At 46.3% G+C, this 21,065-nt stretch overlaps 1 protein-coding gene across 1 annotated transcript in view; it reads left to right on the top strand.

Annotated features, from left to right (window-relative positions):
- The window catches only part of Dennd1a (DENN domain containing 1A), a 1,920,886-nt gene that overhangs the window by 1,850,441 nt on the left and 49,380 nt on the right, over nt 1–21,065 (top strand). The window contains 1 exon segment of the mRNA XM_035446997.1: nt 19,557–19,799. Coding sequence (XP_035302888.1) covers nt 19,557–19,799 — 243 coding nt within the window.

Genomic DNA, 21,065 nt, shown 5'->3' with positions numbered 1-21,065 from the left:
TCTGTAAGTACAACCAATCACACACTGAGAATGCCAGGGAACATTGTATCTGTAGTTAGTATGTACAGGCATAGAACCAGTCACATACTGAGAATGCCAGGGAATGTTGTATCTGTAGTTAGCGTGTACAGACATTTTTCTTGCTAAACAATACAATATATCAACTCTATATATAGCATTTGCATTCCATTCAGTGATCTGGAGATGACCTCATATATCCAGGAGGATGTGAGCATGTTCTATGTTAATATCATGCCAATTTCCACAAGAGACTTGAACATCCTGGGACTGAGATCCCCACAGCTGATCCTGGACCACATCCCCATGAATCCCAAGGAAGAGAGCACAGTGTTGAAAATGGAGTGGTGCCTGAGGATGCCAGAAGAGTGCTCAAGGAAATCTGTCTAAAGATCATTTGGAGATGCTTTTTAAAAGAATAATAGTGTGATTGAATGGTGGGGCAAAGCCAGAGGTGACGTGGTAGGCCATGTTCTTTGTCTAGGATAGGGAGGATGTGCCGGAAGACGATATGAATAGTGACAGGACTGTCAAAAGGGTTGTGAAAATTCAGGTGTCTCTTGGTGGTGATAAATGGTGACATCATCTCATGGAACCTTTGGGGCTGAGAGAGAAAACTTAATTGGTCATCTCAACCCATGAGGAGAGAGAGAGAGTCAGTTTCTCCAGTGTCTAGTCATCAGGGAAGTAGAGACACCCCAACTCCTGCCAGGCTGGAGGCTTAAGTTTGGGAAAGAAAGTGGCCAACAGAGCAGTGACTTGCCCAAGTACACACATTTTCTCAAAGACACTATTTACAGTAGACAGGCAAAGGGATGAGTCAGTGTAGCCTCTGTTACCATGGAATGTCCATCAATCTCCAAGGAAGTTCTAATGGGCTGCACGAAGACAGTACCTAAAGGTACTGTGCTAAGTGAATACAGCAAATCCTGAATCATGTGTGTAGGTCAGGTCCAAAGAAGGTGGAATAGGGCTGGTGGAGAGGAAGCTGGGAGTTGTGTTTTATAGGTGCAAAGTCTCCGTTTGGGAACAGCAAAGGCTCTGGAGGTAGGGGTAGTGATGGCTGCACAGCAAAAAATGGCCATGACATCACTGAATTGGACACTGAGGAGTTCGAAGGGAAGTTTTATGTCATGGGTAGCTTACCAAATACTAATTTACTTGTTGAGGGGCTGGGGGCTGAAGCCAAGACCTCGCTCATGCTTGGCAAGCATCCTGTTGCCAAGCTACACACCCAGGCCTTGGTTTACCAATTCAAAAACAAACAAGCAAAAGTCCCCTTTTAAAAAACAATTGTAAATTAAGTTTTGTTTGTCCCTGGGGGGGTGTATGTGTGAAGTGGCAAGACAGCTCATATGAATTGGTTCTCTCCTCCCACAGGGTGGGTCCTGGGAATCCAACTCAGGCTGTCAGGCTTGGTGGCAAGCATCTTTACCTACTGAGCTGCCTCACCAGCCCTAAAATGTTTTCTAAGTAGTTTTCTCAAATTCAGGCATGCAGAGGACCCAGCCAAAGCACCTAGCATATGCCTTGCCTTTGACTCTGTCTCTCTCTAGCTGGGTGTGGGTCACCTGGAAACTTCACCTTGCGCCTCTAAACTTTCATGTAGAGCCATAGGGCTGGAGGGAGGATTAAAGACACCCACACTTCCATGCCCTACACAGAGCAAACCTTGTCATTTGTCAATCAATATTGCTCTTCCCATGCCAGCATAGCTGGGCTGAGGCAGAACCCTTCAAACCAAAAGAAATGGCTCCTGTTCCAGCACTTATGAGCTGCGTGACCTTGGGCAAACCCTTTAGCTTCCCCAAACCTCTGGAGGGTAAGATTCCCTAGGACCATGTACAAAGTCTCCAGGGCAGGGCCTGTAGCCATGGCCTCTGGCAGCAGTTGTCATTGTGTAAACACAGAGTCACAGATACACAGGAAGAAATAGCATGGCCTCATGACATGGCATCTCTGGCTGTTGTATAATTTGTTTCCACATCATGTTACAGGCAGGAAAAGTTCCTGCTCAGAGCTGGTGGGCAGAGTCCTGAAATTATCCCTCTTCAAGGATGTAATCATGTCTGAGATATACATATACATATGTTTGTAAAGAGACAGGTTCACATTAGGCCTAAGTAATGTGTACTGAGCTGCTGCCCAAGGGCCAGAGATGGCCCCAAACCAGCTGCTCTCTGCAAAGAGCTGACTGTGGCCCAGAGAAGACCTGAAAATAATGTCACAGCAAACTTAAGATCTGGGAGTCTGTGACCCTGCTTGAGCCCTGAAACCTATATGTCAAGCCTCCTTAGACAGGCTGTGTTCCATCTCCAAAGCTCAGTCCTTGTATGCATACAGAACAAAGACACTCAGCTTGGGACTATGCCCAGAGCCTCTTTGTTTTCTCTTGGGGGGGCAGTCTTCAGGGTACCTGGTGATGGGGGAGGCACACTGTGTGCACTGCCTTCTGCACCATTCTCACTTGGCCTTTGTATCTTAGCCAGGATGGGATTGACCCCCACAGCATTTGGGGGTCCCAGTGTCAGACTGCCAAGGAAAAGAAGGGTTTGAGGTCCAGGTAGGACATAGGATACTGAGGAGAGTGTGGTGAGACCAGAGAAACAGACAGTGGTCCCTGTCTATAGGACACAGCTCTATAAGGAGTGCCGCCAGTTCCACAGCCTCAACAGCTGCAAGTCAGCAGGGGACCTGGGTGGCAGAAAGCATGACCCATTCCAGACCCCCTGATTCCCTGGGCAGTTGAGGCCTGACAGACAGCCGTCTTGGTTCAAGTAGACTGTCCCAGGAAGTGCAATAGATGCTGGGCTAGCTCAGTGCCCAAGGTGCAGAGGATCTGCTCTACTCATGCCCCAGTCTTATCCCTGGAGTCTCTGCTCCTTGGCCCAGGCCACTCCCCTACCTCTCAGACCATGAAGACAACATCTGTCTCTCTCCTATTTGGGTCTTCCTTCCACACCACCCGCCTCATGCCAAGACACGGTGTGCCCATCTCACGTGAGAGACTCCACTTTGTGTGGTCTGATCTCAAGCTGGAATTGAATCAAATACAGCAAAGCTGTATTCGGATCCCAGGGATCATTGGTGTGTGCACTGGCATAGCATATCCTAGTCAAATTCTCAGTAACCAACCAAAGTCGATTAACACTGGCAGAGAAATTGCAGGGTGTCATCCAGCCATGGCTGCCATCCATATGCATGAAGTCCACGGACCTGACTCCCTTGCGGAATCAGGCACAGCCGTAAGAGGGACCAGTTTTAGAAACAGTGCTGTCCCCACTCCCTGGCAGTGTTGCTATAAACCACAGTCAGTGTTGTCTCAGGTCTGTGGCAACAAAGAAAACTTCCTAGATTGTCCACATGTCACCAAAGCTTGTAAAGATTTTGATGGGCTCCTGCCACTTAAGAAATGGGTCAGGTGTAGAAACATTGGGCTTCAGTGAACATGTCACATCTCTGTATAGGAAAAGCATACTGCTAGAGCCAGCCTGAGACAGCCAGCTTATTCTGAAACAGATGTGTTGTGAAACCCACTGTGACAGGCTCATCATCTCAGGCTGGAGATAGGCCAGCACGTAGTCACCAGCTTCGCAAGGACACAAATACCTCTGGACTTTGCCTATCCCTGGCAGGTGGACTCACAGTGAATAGTCCTCTCTCTGGTGCTCAGCATCTGAAGTTAAACAGTTTGCTAGTCTGAGAACAGAAGCTGCGGCAGCCAGCCAGGTGTACTAGGGAAGATGTTTCCAAGATATTGCCTGGGAATGTTCTAGAATAGGTCTGCGCACCTGACTTTCATGCAGGGCTCATTGTACACCAGGTCCTGTTGGAGCTGTTTTTACATTATTGAAGAATAACCCTCTGTGGCCATTCATTCCAGAGAGGAGAATGCCAAGGCCTGCTGTTTATTTCTTAGGACTGCCTCGACTGGTCACCAACAGATGGGGGCCACAAAGCCACAGAAATGGAATCCCTTGTGGTTCCGGACCCTGTGTGACATTCATGGGGCATAGCTTTTCTGATGCAGCAGAGAGACATCTCTGGGTGTGTCTGGCTTGTTCCTTGGTAATGCCATGGCTCTACTCCCTGTCTCTGCACAGGGGTGTGGCCCCTCTCTGTGTGCATGCCAACATGGATCCCTCGGTACATCAGGGCAGCTACCATTAGATGTAGGATCCTCTCCAAATCCAGATGATCTCAAAACTTTCAACTTGACTTTGTCTGCAAAGACTGTCCTGGTAAGGGCTCAAGACAGTCATAGTCTTAGGGATTAGAGCCTGGACATGTCTGGAAGGGGGGGCATAGTTCGGCTCTCTAGAGTCCTTTAGCCCTTAACTAGCAGTTTCTTCAAGGTTGTCTTGCTAAGATCATACAACAAGATATGGTCTCTCTTCAACTGCTTGGTGTGACTATGGGTTATTTAGCTTAAATGGCTATGTCCATATCTGTATCTAATCATACCCCCCCCAAGGTCACAGGATTATCTTGGAGTAGGTCAGAAAGATTGTAAGAGCCAGAGGCGGCAGATGACTATAGTGAAGCAGTGTTTCCTGGACATAACAGGGCACTTGCACATATGGACTCAGAGTGGCTATGGCAGCATGCACAAAACCTACCCACCATCAAACCAGACAACATCCCAGCGTGCATAGGGGAGGTGGAACCATTGGAAACAGTCTTATTTCTTCAGGGATATGGCCCCAAGAAGCTTCCCATGCTCCAGTAGATGGCCCTACACCCATGCACATAGAGTCAGCACTAAGTGGACTCAAGAGGGTTTATAAAAGGACCACAGGAATGGGACGGATAGAGGAGTGGTGGGAGAGGAGGGGTAGTGGGAGGGAAAGGGATGGGGATGGATTTGACCACAATGACATGATACACATGTGTAAGGTTTCCCAAAAAAAGAAGAGAGGAGGAAGACGAGGAGGGGAGGAGGAAGATGAGGAAAGAAAGTGGAATCCAGGCTGGCTGGCTCTGAACAAACACTCTCTATGAAGCTCCAGTTGGCTACTCCCTCATGTTATCATATACACAGGGCTAGCTCTAGTGTCACAGTGCCAACATATAACCAGGAGAAAAGAGGCCGACCACTCTGGTCCTAACACACTGATGCCAAAGCTGGTATGATGGTGCACATGTGTAATCCCAGCACTCAAGAGGTGGAGGATTGTAAATTCAAGATCATCCTGGAGAATGTAATAGGGAGATATGCCTCAAATATATCAAATGATGGAGGGAGGGAGTTTGGAGGGAAGGGAGGGAGGGAGGGAGGGAGAGTGTCCTGGCTGTCTGGGAGCTGGGATGGAAGGCTGGTTGTGAGCCCCAGAGTCAGGCAGATTTCCATTCATAATCTGTCCTACTCTGGACAACCATGGGCAAATTGTGTCGTCCTGGCCTCTTAGGCAGTGTTGCACCAGGAAGATGGAAATCCTAGGAAGAAGACGAATAACCTCCAAGAGCTGCAGTAAAGATCTGTGTGCTTTGGATGTAAGCATGCACTCAGACAGAGCCCAGACACCCTGGCCTTCACCACTGATCACCTCATTGATAGCTTTCCAATCACTGGGGTGCTCCCAGAATCAGGGCCTCAGAATGGAAGACGGTAGAGACAGCCTGCCTCCTAAAGAAGCTCCCCTGAAGCTAGGTTGAGGACAAGGAAGGAGCCAGAGCTAACTGCAGGCTTTTGAGGCTTGGCTCACTGTGCTGGTGAAGTTGCCAACAACAACAAGAACCAGCAAGACTCGAGTTCTGTGAAACAAATTGTGTTCAACTTGGAACGCTGGATTCACTGAGATGCAGGAGGGACATCTGCATGGATTTGTCTGGCAGGTGTTGGGCTTAGAAGGTGACTTCTAAAAGCTACATGGAGCCAAAGAGTGTGGGAAGAAAATTAAACCTGTTTGGGCATATTCCTGTGCTTTCTGCTGTGAAGAAGCAGAAAGCACTCTTGAAAATCGAGAATGAGCTAGCCAGCATCCATACTCATCGGTCAGTGGCACCAATACCCAATCTTGCCTGTAAAATGGGCATACTGCTCTCTGCTATTCCAGAGGGCTGTTCAGATTGTGTTCAATCAGGGATGGGAAGTGTGCTCTGAGCCTGGGGCAGCAAGTATCAGCTTCAGCTGTGGGCCTTCAACAGCTGAATGAGGAAGGCGAGACCCCGGAAGGTACCCAGCTTCTCTCTGATGCTCACTCTCCAGCAATGACTTGATGATATTGATGATGGCTCTAGGTCTTCCCAGAACCACCCAAGATTCTGTCTGCATGTTAAAAGCTATAACTCCTCCTGATAAAAGACACTTTTGCTGATTTTATTTTGTGTTAAAAACAGATGACAGTACATCTCATGTGAACACCATGGAGTTCCCTAGACAGGAGTTGCCCCTGTTCCTGGACCACCACTTTCTACACATCCCACCCTACTGTATGTGTCATGTGTGTTTGGCAGGATGGGGAAGGGGTAGGTCACTAGTTGTTGCCATGACAACTGAAGAAGAGACAAGCTCTGACTTCAGTGCCTGCCTATTAGGAGTGAAACCGAATGGTGAAGACTTTGTCCCCATCTCCCACTTTGGGGAAGGAGGTCCACACCGTATCTACCATATCATCTGTTTGCCTACTCATTGAATCGAGTCCAGTAGGTATTAATTTTTTTGAATGAGTGGGTGTTAACAGGACTATTTAAGAGATGTCAAGGAGCCTGGGGAGACAACTTAGTGCAAGTGTGAGGCCGTGAGTTCAAGTACTAGTGCTTACAGAAACAGTTGGATGCTCTGACATGTGCTTATAATTTCTATGCCAGGGAGGTGGAAATGAATGGATCCCTACCTAACTGGCAAGCTCAAAGCCAGTGAGAGATCTTGTCTCAGAAAAATGGGGGTGAGGTGCCGCTGGAAAGATGGCTCAGTGGTTAAGCTAGCTGTTCTTCTAGAGGACTTGGGTTGTATTCCCAGCAGCCTCATAGAGGCTCATAACTATAACTATAGACTTAGGGGATCTGACACCCCCTTCTGGCTTCCACAGGCACTGCACACATGGTGCACAGACATACCTGCAGGCAAAACACCCATACACATAAAATATGTATGCCCCTTCCACACACAAAGAAAAGAAAAAAGGCAAGTTATGGTCTTAGCAAATCTGTCACTTGAAGAAGTGGGGTAGGGGAGGATGGCAGTGTCTAGACCCTGGTATCTGTGTTTTCACATCCTCGAGACTTTGAAACTGTCTTGTCTTGAGGACCAATGACATGTCTGACATTCTTCCAGGTTCTCCATACTTGGTATTCCCTTCAAACTTTTGAAACCCTATGGGTTTGGCACTGTCACCACTTTGCAGATGAGGAAACTGATGCCCAGAGAGGTTAAGTCCCTTTCCTGAGGTCACCACTCTGCCACCTCAGCTTAGCCGTGTGCTTGAAGTCAATGTCATCTGTCTAGAGGCTCTAGATCCATCAGGGAGACAGCATCTAAAACTGCACTGTACCACCGTAACTAAACATTCAGTGTTTCTGTGAGAAACACCACAGCACACTGTCTGGATGTCTGCTCAGGGAATTGAGCAGTGACAAGAGAAATTAAATACTTTAATGGATTTTGACAACAACTCTGTATTAGGGGAATTCAAAATTGCATAAAGGAAAAAGTCAGACTTTCTCCCTGGACCTGATGTATGTATGCCTAATTTATTAGCAGAGTAAAAACAAAACAATAACAAAAGAAAACACCGAATTTTGTCAGGGCCAGAGTTCTTTAAGGAAAAGGAGATTGTAGAGTGGAGGAGGAGGTGGGCTCTTCTGGAGATGGTGGTCTTGAACTGACCTCCCAGCCCTCACTAACAAGTAGGTACTTGAGAAATATGTGTCCATTGGAGCATGGCAGCACAGGCCTGCAGTCCCTGCACTTGGGAGGTTGAGGTAGGAGGATCTAGAGTTCAAGGCCATTTTAAGATACATAGCAAGACTCTATCTACCTACCTATCTATCTTTCGCTCACACCCATCACACACGTATGTATGCATGTGCACACACACACACACACACACACACACACACACACACACACACACGTATCCTATGAGTGACGGCAGCTTCCCACGTACCATGATTCAACCAGGATGCCAGCCCCTTGTTTTTGTGTTCCCATTGAGCACCTCCACAGCTCTGGGAGCCTGACTGACTGACTGTACCCCCTCCATTTCTTCAAAGGGAAACTGAGGCTGAGCAATAACACAATTTCCTAACAGCCATACAGTTGGTATAAGATGGATCCAGGATGAAGTTACTCTTATCATGATTTATTAACTATATTAACCAGATAGTTAATCTCAAGGAAGCCAAACGCTTCCCTGAAAATGAAGTCCAGCAAATGGCATGCTTGCCTCCTCTTCCTGCCATAAGTGTTCGAGAACACATTGCTTATGTAGTCATTTATTAGCAGGCCTTCTTCACATGTGTGAAATATAGAGACGAGTGGATCACAAATCAATTCATTTCCAACAGTCTTTCAGGAGAAATGGCCATGTGGCAAGTTCAGAAAATGACACATTCTACCAAGAGTACCATAGGAAATGCAGGAAGTGAACTTCTGAGTGGGCGGGAGGAGAGAGCCTGTGGCTGGTCTCTAAGGAGGTGTGTGAAGGACAAATAGGATCAGTGCCTGCACACATCCCTGGGCATGAGATTTGGATCTGGAAGGCACAGACTGACACTTAGAACATAGTGAAATTACTGGTCTACTGAGATGCAAACACAGAAACAGGATGTCCTTGCCTGAGAATGGTTCGTCCCTTAGGGGCTCCCTCACATTAGCACAGAACTCCTACTGAGTGCTCATGAAGAAAGTGGGATGTGAATGCTGTGAGCCCCATTTCACTGGGGGAAGGTGGGTAGGGGTTCAACACCTGTCTTTAGGGCTTGGGATAGGTGTGCTGGCACCAGGAGGTTGAGAGAATGAACCAGTGAATAGAGTTGACTGGAAATCAGTTGAGCCACTCTCTGGTCTGGCAGATTCCTATGAAACCACTGAATGAGGACTCTTGGGATACACAATAGTCAAAAGAGATGGAGAACCTTTGCAGACAGTGAACTGGGCTTGGATGACCCTGAATGCCAAAAAGAAAGCAGCCTTAGCAAAGAGTGCCATCTCCATGTGGATGTCCCCACTTCCCCCGCATTCACACAGCCTGTACTTTGACACAGCGCTGTGTTTAAATACTAAACTGTTTTGTGTTGCAGCCTTGCACTGAGTGTGTAATTAAGAGGATCCCTTCATTAACAGAGCTGCACAATGAAAGCTCGAGTTAGCCTTTTCTGCTAATTCTGGAGGTGGTGGAACAGGCTCATACAACCACTGATTACAATTGACACATAGTCTCTTGCTGAAGCCACTAGGAAATCTTCATTTCCCAGAATGCATGTAGGATCTGGCAGTGAGTGAGAGAGAAAAGGGAGAAGAAAGCTTCATTCTAACAACCAGAAGTAGAGGTGTGTAGGAGTTAGGAATATGGGATGTGGCATAGAGCTCCGATTCCAGCCTGATCACTAAGGTCACTACCCTCCCTATGCCTCAGATGTAAACTCAGATTAGCCATTGTGTCTAGTTAGTTAGAGTGCTGTGAGAACTCATTCAAATATACTCACTGCAAGATATGTGCACAATAAGGCTTTGTGGAGGCAATAAGTTTAGTCATAAATTAAGCAACTATAGAGCCTGCCCTTCTGGAAATTTTCAGAAAGAAATAGGAATTCCATGGACAGTTAAAAAATTAATCACTTAAGCTTGATAAGTTCTTTGAATAACAAAATCAAGTATATTATGTTCTTTGCATCCTGAATGTCAAAGAATAAGTTCTCGGTGAACTTCATGATAACAATGGTGATAAAGATGATGATGATGGCAATGATAACAGTGGTGGTAATGGAGATGACCATGAAGATGATGGTGGTGGCAGAAATGATTGTGATGACAGTGTCAATGATGGGAATGATGATGGTGACGTGAATTGCCATGGTCATGATGGTGATGCATGTGACGTCGATGGTGAAGATGACGTCTGATAGTAATGATGAAGATGATGTAACGATGGTGTGATGAACATGGCTATGATGATAATGAAGATGACAGTGTTGGTTGGGAACAAGAATATGACGATGAGTCGGGCATAGTGGCGCACGCCTTTAATCCCAGCACTTGGGGGAGGCACACGGATGTCTGAGTTCAAGGCCAGCCTGACTGACAAGAGTAAGTTCCAAGACAGCCAGGGCCACACAGAAAAACCCTGTCTCAAAAAAATGAAACAAACAACAACAAATAATATGTTGGTGTACAAAGTCAGAAAGACTATGACAAAGGAATGGTGATTTTTCCCCAGAAAGTTGTATAAAGATATATAGAAAAGATGGAACAGATGAGTGATTAGCACACATTTGTCAAGGGAGGGAGTAGATAGGGAAGAGAAGGCCAGCAGTGAGCAGATGACATGAGGCTCCAACCTTCCACTTGGGTACCTGGCGTAGCATGCCTCGGGACAGGACACTGTTCAAGTCAAGCTCAGACTTTGAAGAACTTTTCTCTGGGTTCCAGAGAAAAATGAAGCCTGGTCAAAGTGTCACCTTTTCTCCTGGTCAGAGTACCCAGAGTTCATTTGGAATTGCAGCCATCAGGGTGTTTCAGCTCAATGCAATGTGTTTTTCTCCCCTTTGTTCATTTAAAGACTCTGAGCCAGGGGACCAGGAGGATGGGGTCTGGCCTCAGCCTCTTACAAGATGTCTCCCCTCAAGTGAAGACTTGGCCTCTACTTCCCTGAGTTATTTCAGAAAGAAAACGAGGCAAATCATTACTGGTGCCCTCTAACTCCTGTGTTTAACTGTCTCAGGTACAGGGCAGGGTGGGGGCAGCACCTCCATCAACACAGGGTTTTATGATAGCAGTAACCCTGAGCCAAGATTGAAATATCAGGTAAGGTGTGATCAATTGTCCATTGAGGCACCATAAAGCACAGTCTAAGCTAGAACGAGAAGACAGGTCTCATTGGCCTAGGCAGCCTGCAATGAGACTCTCCCAGCAGCTGGATCAGTGGGAGACAATCCTGTGTCCAGTTACATGGGGTAGGGATGGAGCAGGAGCCCAGATTGCCCTGGAATCTCCCAGGGAACATCTGCATCTTAGTGCTTGGCTGGTGACTAGATAGTAAGCCCTCTGAGATGAAGAGGCTCCAGGTGATTGCGACAGAAGTAGCTGACAATACCAGGCACTGTGCTAAGCTTGTGCTCCACTCTTTCTGCTTACTCTTACTTATATCAGGCCTATGGGTCAGGAACCCTTATTCCGTCTTAGGTAAAGCTTTGAGTTATGTGACTTGCCTAAGGTCATGTGGCTTCAAGCAGCAGAGGGATAATCCAACTGTTCCTTGATTTACCAATCTCCTGTACCCCAAACCACCCAGATCACTAAGCCGGTGCCCCACCAGAGAGGAGCCACAGTAGCATGGCTTCCTGAGCTGTGTGCACACGACAGACACTCCATCTATGGACTGCACTGCAACATAGCAAAAGGGACAACAGGGAAGGCACTTGACATGGAGCATGGCCTGCCAACAAAGAAGCTTATTGGGAGGCCTGCGGAAAATGAGCTGTCAGGTTCTTCATCTGGAAAACGAAAACAAGAGGGCTGGGCCCAGTGACCCCAATAGAGCTCTCCAGCTCTGAAAAGACTCACCGTCAGGTCTGGGGAAGTGGCCATGAGACTATGTCCTCACATTTGTCCTTCTGCCCATTCATTGTCTGGCCAAGCGAGAAAACACTCACACAGCCAGCCCAGGTCATGGCTCCATGAAGCAAACCACAGCAGCGACGGGGGATGGGCTGCTGTTGCCTCCAGCTTTCTTGATACTTTGTATTCCACAAACACTCTGTTACAAGAACCCTGGACGCCAAGTAACAAACTGACTTGTTTGGCAAGCAAAATTGGGCAACTACATCCAGATGACTGATTGACCTGCCCAGAAGTTGCCTCATTAGTTCATCTTGGTGCCTCATAGAAGGTTGAATTTATATCTTAAGCAACATCCCCATTTCATGCTCACCCTCATCCATTCTTCCCACTTAAGCCTCCCTTACAGCATAGAGAAAGAAATCCCCCCATAAGGAGATGGAATGAGTAGAGCTGAGAAAATGAAGGAAAAGAGCCCAGTTTTGAACTTAAACAGTTCTGAGTTCAAATTTAATAGCTGAGTGAATTTTATAAAGTGGTCGGCTTTTCTGAACACATCTCACTCATATCTAAAGTATCACGTTTTCTCTCATGTGTGAAATCTAGATTTATATGTATATACAAATATCTACGTATGTGCACATATTTTCCTATCCTGGCTCTACCATGCATTGGTTTGTCTTCCTGTGTCTTGGTTCTCCTTTCTGTAAAATAGGAAAATAACATTCACTTTGTCATAGGTCTGTACCAAGCCTTCTGCATACATGCTGTTGTTCTTTAGCTTGGGGTTTTTGTTGGGCTCCAAACAAATGCAAGATGGGATGTCTCTGATTCTCTTGCCTTCTTGTGGGACCTATTCCTTCCTGCTGGATTACGTCACCCAGCCTCACTATGAGGGTATATGCCTAGTCTTATGGCATCTTGTTATGCCCGGTTCCATTGACATCACTGGGAGGCTGCTCTTTTCTGAAGGGGATCTGGGGAAGAGGAGAAGGGGGGATTGGAAGGAGAGGAGGCTGCAGTTAGGATGTATTGCATGAGAGAAGAATAAGTAAACAAAATAGCACCCACTTTGTGAGATTTTTATGGAGAGTACATTCTTAAAACCTGCTGACAGAAATGGCGTCACCAGTGTGCTTGTCCTGGAGAGGCTACATCCTGCCTCAGAAGAAAGTGATGTGAGGTGGGAGTGGTCAGGGTTTGAGGAAGGAAGGGGAACAGGTAGGACCATCCTCAGTCTGAGTCTGGCTTGCAAATGGGCTTGAATGTGTCAAGCAGAGCCTTCTCTGTATGTTCTTTCTTCATGTCCTAGAACCTGTGCCTGGTCTACCTGGTCCATCCACAGTCTGGATGGACTCCTTCAAATTGCATCATATCACACATCAAGTAAATGGGGCTCTCTCTGTCATGGCAGAGATTTATCAAGTGACAGAGCTGGGCTTTCTGGTAGTTAAATTTATTTTTAGCAGCTTCATCCTGAGATGCTTTAAATTAGGACTGCAGCTAATTTAAAGCACTGCATGGTGCGTGGTTAGCATTTCTTCATGAGCAACGGTGTGCTACGTGCGCATCTGAAATCTAGTGATGGAGAGTCATGCCAAACAGCAGGGAAAGAGACCTGCTTATATCCATCTGTCCTGTAGAACACCCGCACCACCAGACCATCCTGTTTGGACACAGCTTTGCCAGCAGCATGTGACCTGGCTGTTTTCTGCCTCCTCATCCTCTGTTTCCCAACAGCGGTTGCCATTTCTGCCCAAGGAGCCCCCTTCAATGGCTGCCCAGCTCCATGCTTATCCAGTGGTCCTGGTACAGATAGACCTCATCTTCTGCTGTCTAGATACTGAGTCTCAGATACTGAACCTCCCAGATTATCGGCCCAGCCCATGCAAAGCTTCTAGAGCTGGGCTAGCATCCCTGCGTGCATTTCTGGCAAGTTCTCAGGAGACACCAATGCAGCAAGTTCAAGGACCCCACTTTCAAGATGGTTGATGAACCATGGTAGCCAACTCATGTCCTAAGAGGGTTCACACAGTCCAGAAAGGCTACAGATGTGGCCCAACACAAGGGTTTCCTGCAGTCCAGAACAGCTATGGATGCAGTCCAACACAAAACCATAAACTTATTTAAAATCTCATAAGATTATTTTCATCTTTCTGATAAATCTATTATGTGAGTCCCAAGCATGAATTTTGTAGATGCAACATCAACATCATGTCACAAAAATCACAAAGTCACAAATATTAAACATATATGTACACACACATGCATGCATGCGCGCACACACCTGTGTGTATGTACTCAAAACCTGTGGGCCATGAGTTGAACAACCTAGATGTAACATGTACCCTAAGACAATTCGTCCTTATCCAATGTGGCCCAGAAAATCCAAAAGGTTTGACCCCCCTTGAATTCTAGACCATTCCAGGAGTTTTCTAATGTCTTTATAAGTAATTTGAGCTGCTAGCTGGACAGTTCCTATCATGCCTCCCCTTGCATCAAAAACTCCCCAAGTTCTCCCTCACTACTAATCCAAGCACACTTTTCTGGAAGTCAGATCAGGACCAAAACCCACGTGGCCACCTGGATATGACACTACCACTGTGGTTCATGTATGGGCCTGTCCCTGTCCCCATTCAGTCACATGCCTCTAGGAAGCAGGAACTCTGTCCATCCCACCACTCAGGGACATTCCAGTGCTTAGGAAATGTCTCAGGAGTGGAAAATGACTGAAGGCATACTTAACAAGAGATGGAAGTTATTTATTCCTCTAGAGAGAATCCAAGCAACTCCTGTGAAACTAGGATTTGGTCTTGCCGTATCTACCTCCCCATGTTTGTTCGTTTCTGGGACTTATAGAGAAGAAGAAAAGTCTGACTTGATTGAAATCGAGTGAGCATAAGAACTGTATAGTGAGCTCAGCTTGGACATGGGGAAGTGGCCCTAAGGTCAATGCTGATCCCTCGGCTGATGGAGTGAACTTGGGCAAGTGTCACCTGGCCAGCCTGTGAAGGGAAAATGGTTTCGACCTACTTCAGAGACCAGTTATTGGAAACAATGGGATTACTGAGGTAAATTGGTTAGCTCAATTCTTGACATGTAGAAGGTCCCGGGTAATCAGTGGTGATTTTTCAGCAGTGAGGTTTCCAAGCAAAAAAAGAGAGATGGGTGGTTTTCTGAGTTTTAATGGAAACGAATTGCACTTTGTTTGAAAAATGATAATAGATAATGCATTCCGGGATTCTTTCCCCTGTTTTAATGAGTCAAGGATACACCAAATTCAATTTTTTTCCAGAAACAATCTCAAAGGACTAGTAAACTTGATTTATGTTTTCTTTACCAGTCACTTTTATTCCAAAAGCCTGACATTTCCATTAAAATGCTATTAGGTAAAAACAGAATTTTACAGTATTTGTGATGGCTTGGGTCTCGATGTGATAATTACAATTATCTCCAGCAAAGATGCCATTCCTCATCCCTTTATTTCCTGCTATACATCAGCCGCATCGTTAGTACTTCCCAGGTGAAGAGACCCACTTCCCTGGGAAGCCGTGGTTCTGAGGTCTGTGAAGGGAAATCAGTCTGGGAGGGCAGCCGTCCAGAGGTGCAGAATGCCTTGCAGGAGTGCTGAAATGTGCATGCTGGGCAGTGCTCGACAGAGGTGCCTCCAGAAGAGGACATCCTCATGCCCCAGAGAGACATAAGGAAGACCTGTCTGGAGTGAGTGTACGGGATGGAGGTGATGAGGTCCCCATCATCATGGCAGTCCAAACTAAGGCTGCCACCCAGAACAGGTGCTCTTTTAAACAGCCTGCCACTACAGAGGTCCAATCCTGTCTAGCTGGGTTAAAATTTCTTCTCTGAAGTGACATTGTTGTGAAATGTTCTAGAACTAGATGGCAGCAATGGTGATAATTCCTCATGAAAGAACTAAATACCACTAAATGGTACACTTTAGAATGGTTTCACTGGTGGCTTTTATATGTGTTTCACACAGGAACAACAAAAAAAATCTTTCTAGAAAATTTCCAAAGCCTCTTGCAGCTAGCACACTGTGCTTGGAGAGTAGGCACCTCATCCACAGGGACTGAACACTAGGTTCTGTTTAGGCATTAATGTAGCCATTAAATCTCTAACTGAGGAGGAATATTAACTTCATTACTGTTATGGCTTAATACAGACTGTGTGTATGTCCATGAGAAACATGCTGGGGTGAACAATACAGTTTAAACACATGTCCTGTCATCCTAACTCTTAAGTACAGACAGCTAAACATTCTTAGTGCCTATATTCAAGTTGCAGGACTAGGAACCATTTTGATTACCTCATACTTCTCTCAAAGGTCTACAAAGAACTTAAATAACTTTTATAATCTGATATATAAAGCTCCCGGCTAAAGATATGGCTCAGGGGCTGGAGAAATGGCTCAGAGGTTAAGAGCACCGACTGCTCTTCCAGACGTCCTGAGTTCAATTCCCAGCAACCACATGGTGGCTCACAACCATCCCTTATGAGATCTTCTGGTGCCCTCTTCTGGTGTGCAGATATACATGGAAGCAGAATGTTGTATACATAATAAATAAATAAATAAATATTAAAAAAAAAGATATGGCTCAGTTGGTGGAGTGCCTGCCTCCTATGCTTGATTCCCCAGCACCACATAAAACTGGATGTGGTAGTGCATCCCTGTAATCCCAGCAATGGGGAAGTGGAGACAGAGGATCAAAAGTTCAAGATCACCCTCAAGTTGGACTATATAAGACCTTGCTCTTAAAAAATAAAAAGAAATTAATTAATGGCAATCAATATTTTTAAAAATCTTTTTAAAAAGTAAACAACAGAATTTTGTGCCCCCATGTGTCCATGATGTACTTTAGAATAAGGATATAGTAAAACAGAGGGTGCTAGAGAACTGGTCTGGAGAAATGATTTATAGCCCTGGTTTATTCAGAGATATGATGCCATGCTCAACCTCAGTCTCCCCGTCTAGAAGCCAGCTGTAGTCCGAGGCTCCTCACAAAGGTGAGGAGAGCAGATGAGATGACACCCTTGAGGCGGGTTTGTTGACAGAGTGGTCCCTGAGCTGTTTCCATCCCTCCTTGCAGTCACACTGCACACCTCTGCCTTCCCCTTACTGAAATCTCTTGAGTGCTCATAACCTCAGCCACCGCCACTCATTCAATACTTTAGGAGCTAGTTCCTGGGAAGTGTATCAGTTTACCTGCCACCCCCAGTGGGGAAAATACTTCATTTCATGTGAAAAATAACCACCAACACCATGTATGTCTCCCCAGCTTCTTTCCCGGTCCCAGGGGCTTATGGGACACAAATCATCATGGCTTTGAGACTCTTCTTGGCAGTTAATGTCATTATTAAAAGCAAACCTTCCCAATGTGTCTTAGTTGGTGTTCTGTTCCTGTGAAGAGACACCATGGCCACAGCAGCTCTTATAAAGGAAAACATCTAACTAGGGCTGGCTTGCAGTTCAGAGGTTTAATACATTATCATCATGGGGGGAAGCATGGTGGCACACAGGCAGGCGTGGTGCTGGAGTAGGAACTGAGAGTTCTGCATCCAGATCATCAGGCAGCAGGAAGAGAGAGTGATGCTGGGGCTGGCTTGGGCTTCTGAAACCTCAAAACCCACCCCGAGTGACACACTTTCTCCAACAAGGCCACAGCTCCCAATAGTGCCACTCCCTATGGGCCTATGTGGGCCATTTTCACTCAGACCATCTACCATACAACAAATTTAATGAAAACTGCCTCTCACTCCCTATTCCCAGGAGCCTAATACACACCACATCCTATAGACGTGAGCTGGCTGGGATATGGCTCACAGAGCACATCACAGAGCATAGGGCCTGACCTGTGAACCACGAAGTATGTGGGGAACAGAGAAACATGTCCAAGGAACAGAGTGGGATGTGAAGGAATGTCATTAGTGTGGCCAAAGAGGCATCTTGGGGTGGTGGTAAAGTAGTATAAAAATGTGCCACATAGCCAGGGCCCGGGAGAAGCAGGTAGAGGGACACCATAATGGCCTAGTGTGGGGACGACCTGGAAGTGGGTGGGTTGACACAAGGCCATTTAAGGAAAAGAATCACACGCAGCCCATATTAAGGTTTTAGCTTAGATGGGACTTATTGGCCATGCACAGTGTGTTCAATATTTGGTCTTAGGAACAGCAACAGCAGGTGGCAGGTACTTTTCGTGGTCCTGGTTTTGGGTGGGACAGGAGGTGGGAAAGGGTGGCGCTTGAAATAGAGAGAGGCACTGAGTAAGGAAGGGAGTTGGAACTCAGGGGCATTAACTCTTGGGCTCTGCCAGACTGACAGACAGCCATAGTCACAGCCTGGAAGAGAATGGTGTGCCCAGCCAGTAAGTAGCTAGAAACAAGGAGGTTTAGGAAGAAAGCACAAATGCCAGGGTGAGGCACGTGTAAGAGGCCAGCATCTTAGACAAGGCTAAAGAGGAAGTAGCTTATCAGGTATGCTGGTTGCCGTGGGGCTAAGCACAGTGGCACATGCCCACAATCCCAGCCCTTAGGAGAAAGCAACAGGAGAATTGCAAGTTCTAGGGCAGCCTTGGCTACATAGAAAGTTTAGGACCAGCCAGGGTTACACAGTGAGACCTTGTCTCAAAACTAAAATTAAAAAAAAAGAAAAAAAAAGAAATCCACTCAGGTGCCAGAATGAAGAATGGGAAGGACAAACCCAGAAACATGGTGTGATGGTTTGAATGAAAATGGCATTATTAGGAGGTGTGGACTTGTTGGAGGAAGTGTGTCACTGGGGGTGGGCTTCTAGGTTTCAGAAGCTCAAGCCAAATTCCAGTGTCACTGGCTCTTCCTGCTGTCTGCAGATCCAGATGTAGAACTCTTAGCTACCTCTTTAGTACCATGTCTGATTTCATGTAACCATGCTTCCCGCCATGATGATAATAGCCTAAACATCTGAAACTGTAAGCCAGCCCCAATTAAATGTTTTCCTGAATAAGAGTTGCTGTGGTCATGGTGCTGTGGTCCAAGCAGGGCAGACAGGAGAGCACTGGCCTGTGAGAGCTGATTTGGGGACTATAGTGATATAGCATTGACTATGGAGACAAAGGAAGAATTGGCATTTATTCTGATCTTTCCAACCTGGGTAACTGGCAGGTATCTGGTAGTGACCTACCAAGGAGATGGGACAGACTTTGGGTGGGAAAAGGGCTGTGTTACACTGGAGGCGAGAAGGAATTGAGACCACTTCCAGCTAGAGGTGGAGAGGTAAAAGTCTGTGGCTACTCATTTTCTTTATTATCAGAATAATTTCAGAATAAAACACACAGGGAGAAGGGTCGCAAAACTTGTCATTTTCTGTGTGAGCTCCAAATAAACAGTTAAGGTAAGAGACTGTCTGTATTCCTCGGACTGGGGAATGGAAGTGTCTCCCCAAGTGTTCACTGAACTGCGCCTGTGGCTTCTTGCCAACCGTCAGTGAGATTTTTTCCATTTCTTGATTATTCAATTACTACCTGTAAGTGTAAGTTTGAAATCAGACTGTTCACAATGGAGTATTCCCTTGAATTGTGAGCAGAGCAAAGTTGGGCTGGCAGGATGGAGGAAGCCTATGTTTCCAGTCCTAGCTCTGGCCTGAATTCAAGCCTTGGCTTCACTAAGCAGGAGCTGTGTGAACCTCCTCAGGCCACTTCTCAGAGGCCAGTTTCCTAGTCTATAAAATAGGAAGAGTGTAACGTCAATCCCCTACAGCTACTATACGTCTCAAGGGAAGGAAGGCATTTGAGGAAGGCAGTATGTCATGAGTGCCTTTGTATTTCAGGTTTCAGCATCCTGAAAAGCCTTTCACTGGGAAGGAAGATCTGGACTGTGAGCTGACCGGTGACCCCGACTCCAACCCTGAAGCCCACCTGCCCTCCATTTGCCTCAAGCAGGTGTTCCCCAAGTATGCCAAGCAGTTCAACTACCTGCGCTTGGTAGACAGGATGGCTAATTTGTTTATCCGATTCCTGGGAATCAAGGGGACAATGAAGTTGGGACCAACTGGCTTTCGGACCTTCATAAGGTTAGTGAAACCAGCTTCCTCCCGCTTGAGCTCTGGGGAGCACAGAGTTCAGCCACTCATTTGATGGCCACATGACTCTTGAATGGTCTTGGGAGACCACAGTGTTGAATTGGTTCCCTGTTTGAAGCTGTAGTCACCTCAGGGCTGACACTGACCCTGGCATATTGTAGATTCTTGTCAAATGAGTTGATGAATGTTCTGACCATAACATTTAAATCTTAGGTTCATCTTTAAAACAAGCAGTTATGGGTCTGAGTGAGACAATTCAATAGGGAATGATCTTGATGCCTAAGTACAAGGACCTGAGTTCAGATCCCCAGAACCCACTCAAAAGCCAGGCGTGGCAGCATGCATTAGTAATTCCAGAACCAGGGATGGGGAGTTGGACAAGATAAGAGTGTGCTAGCAAACCATTTTAACAAAAGTACAGAACTCTAGGTTCAGTGAAGAGCCTGTCTCAAAATAGAAGATGCTCAAAATCCACCTCTGGTCTCCATATACACATGCAAAGGTGTTTGCACCCATCTTGAAATACACACACACACCCAAAAAAATTGTCAACTACCATGTTAGTCATTTTTATTGTTGTTGTTAGGACACAATGTCTGAAGCTGGGTGACTTTATAAAGAACAAGGGTTTACTTAACTCACAGTAGTTTAAGGTAGTAGCTTAAACTCTAAGATTACCCTTAGTTATAATCTAATGGCAGATGACATTATGATGAGGGAGGTCCTTCTGTGTGTATGTTTGTCTTATTGGTTGTTGAATAAAGCACTGTTGGCCAATAGGAAAGCAAGATAGGTGGGGCTAGGAGTCGAGGAGGATTTATCATTACAACCTTACAGGGGAGGCATATGCAGGAGAAAGATCATGTCCAGGGACAATGCCAGAGAGCAAATAGAATTTGGGCTCATTCTTATAACAACTCAGGGTCCCACAAGAACCCCCCAAGAGCATATGCCCGATGTCCTAAAGCCCTTCTACAAGCTCTGCCTCCGAATGATGCTACTACCACTTCAGTAACAACACACCCAGGCGCATGCTTCCAACACATCAATCCTCAGGGGGTGTCCTAGTTAGTGTTATCAACTTGGCAAAGCCCAAAGTCCTCTGAGAGGAAAATCTAAATCAGATTGGCCTGTAGACATGTCTGTGAGGGGTTGTCTTGGTTATTAAGGTATGCAGGAGGGCCCAGCACACTGTAGGGCCACAGTCTCTGAGCAGGAATCTTCGAAAAAAGCCAGCAAGCAGCATTTCTCCATGTT

Source organism: Cricetulus griseus, chromosome 6 (assembly GCF_003668045.3).
Source record: "Cricetulus griseus strain 17A/GY chromosome 6, alternate assembly CriGri-PICRH-1.0, whole genome shotgun sequence".
NCBI lineage: Eukaryota > Metazoa > Chordata > Mammalia > Rodentia > Cricetidae > Cricetulus > Cricetulus griseus.
Note: the sequence above shows the minus strand (reverse complement) of the source record. Positions and strands in the feature narration are given on the sequence as shown.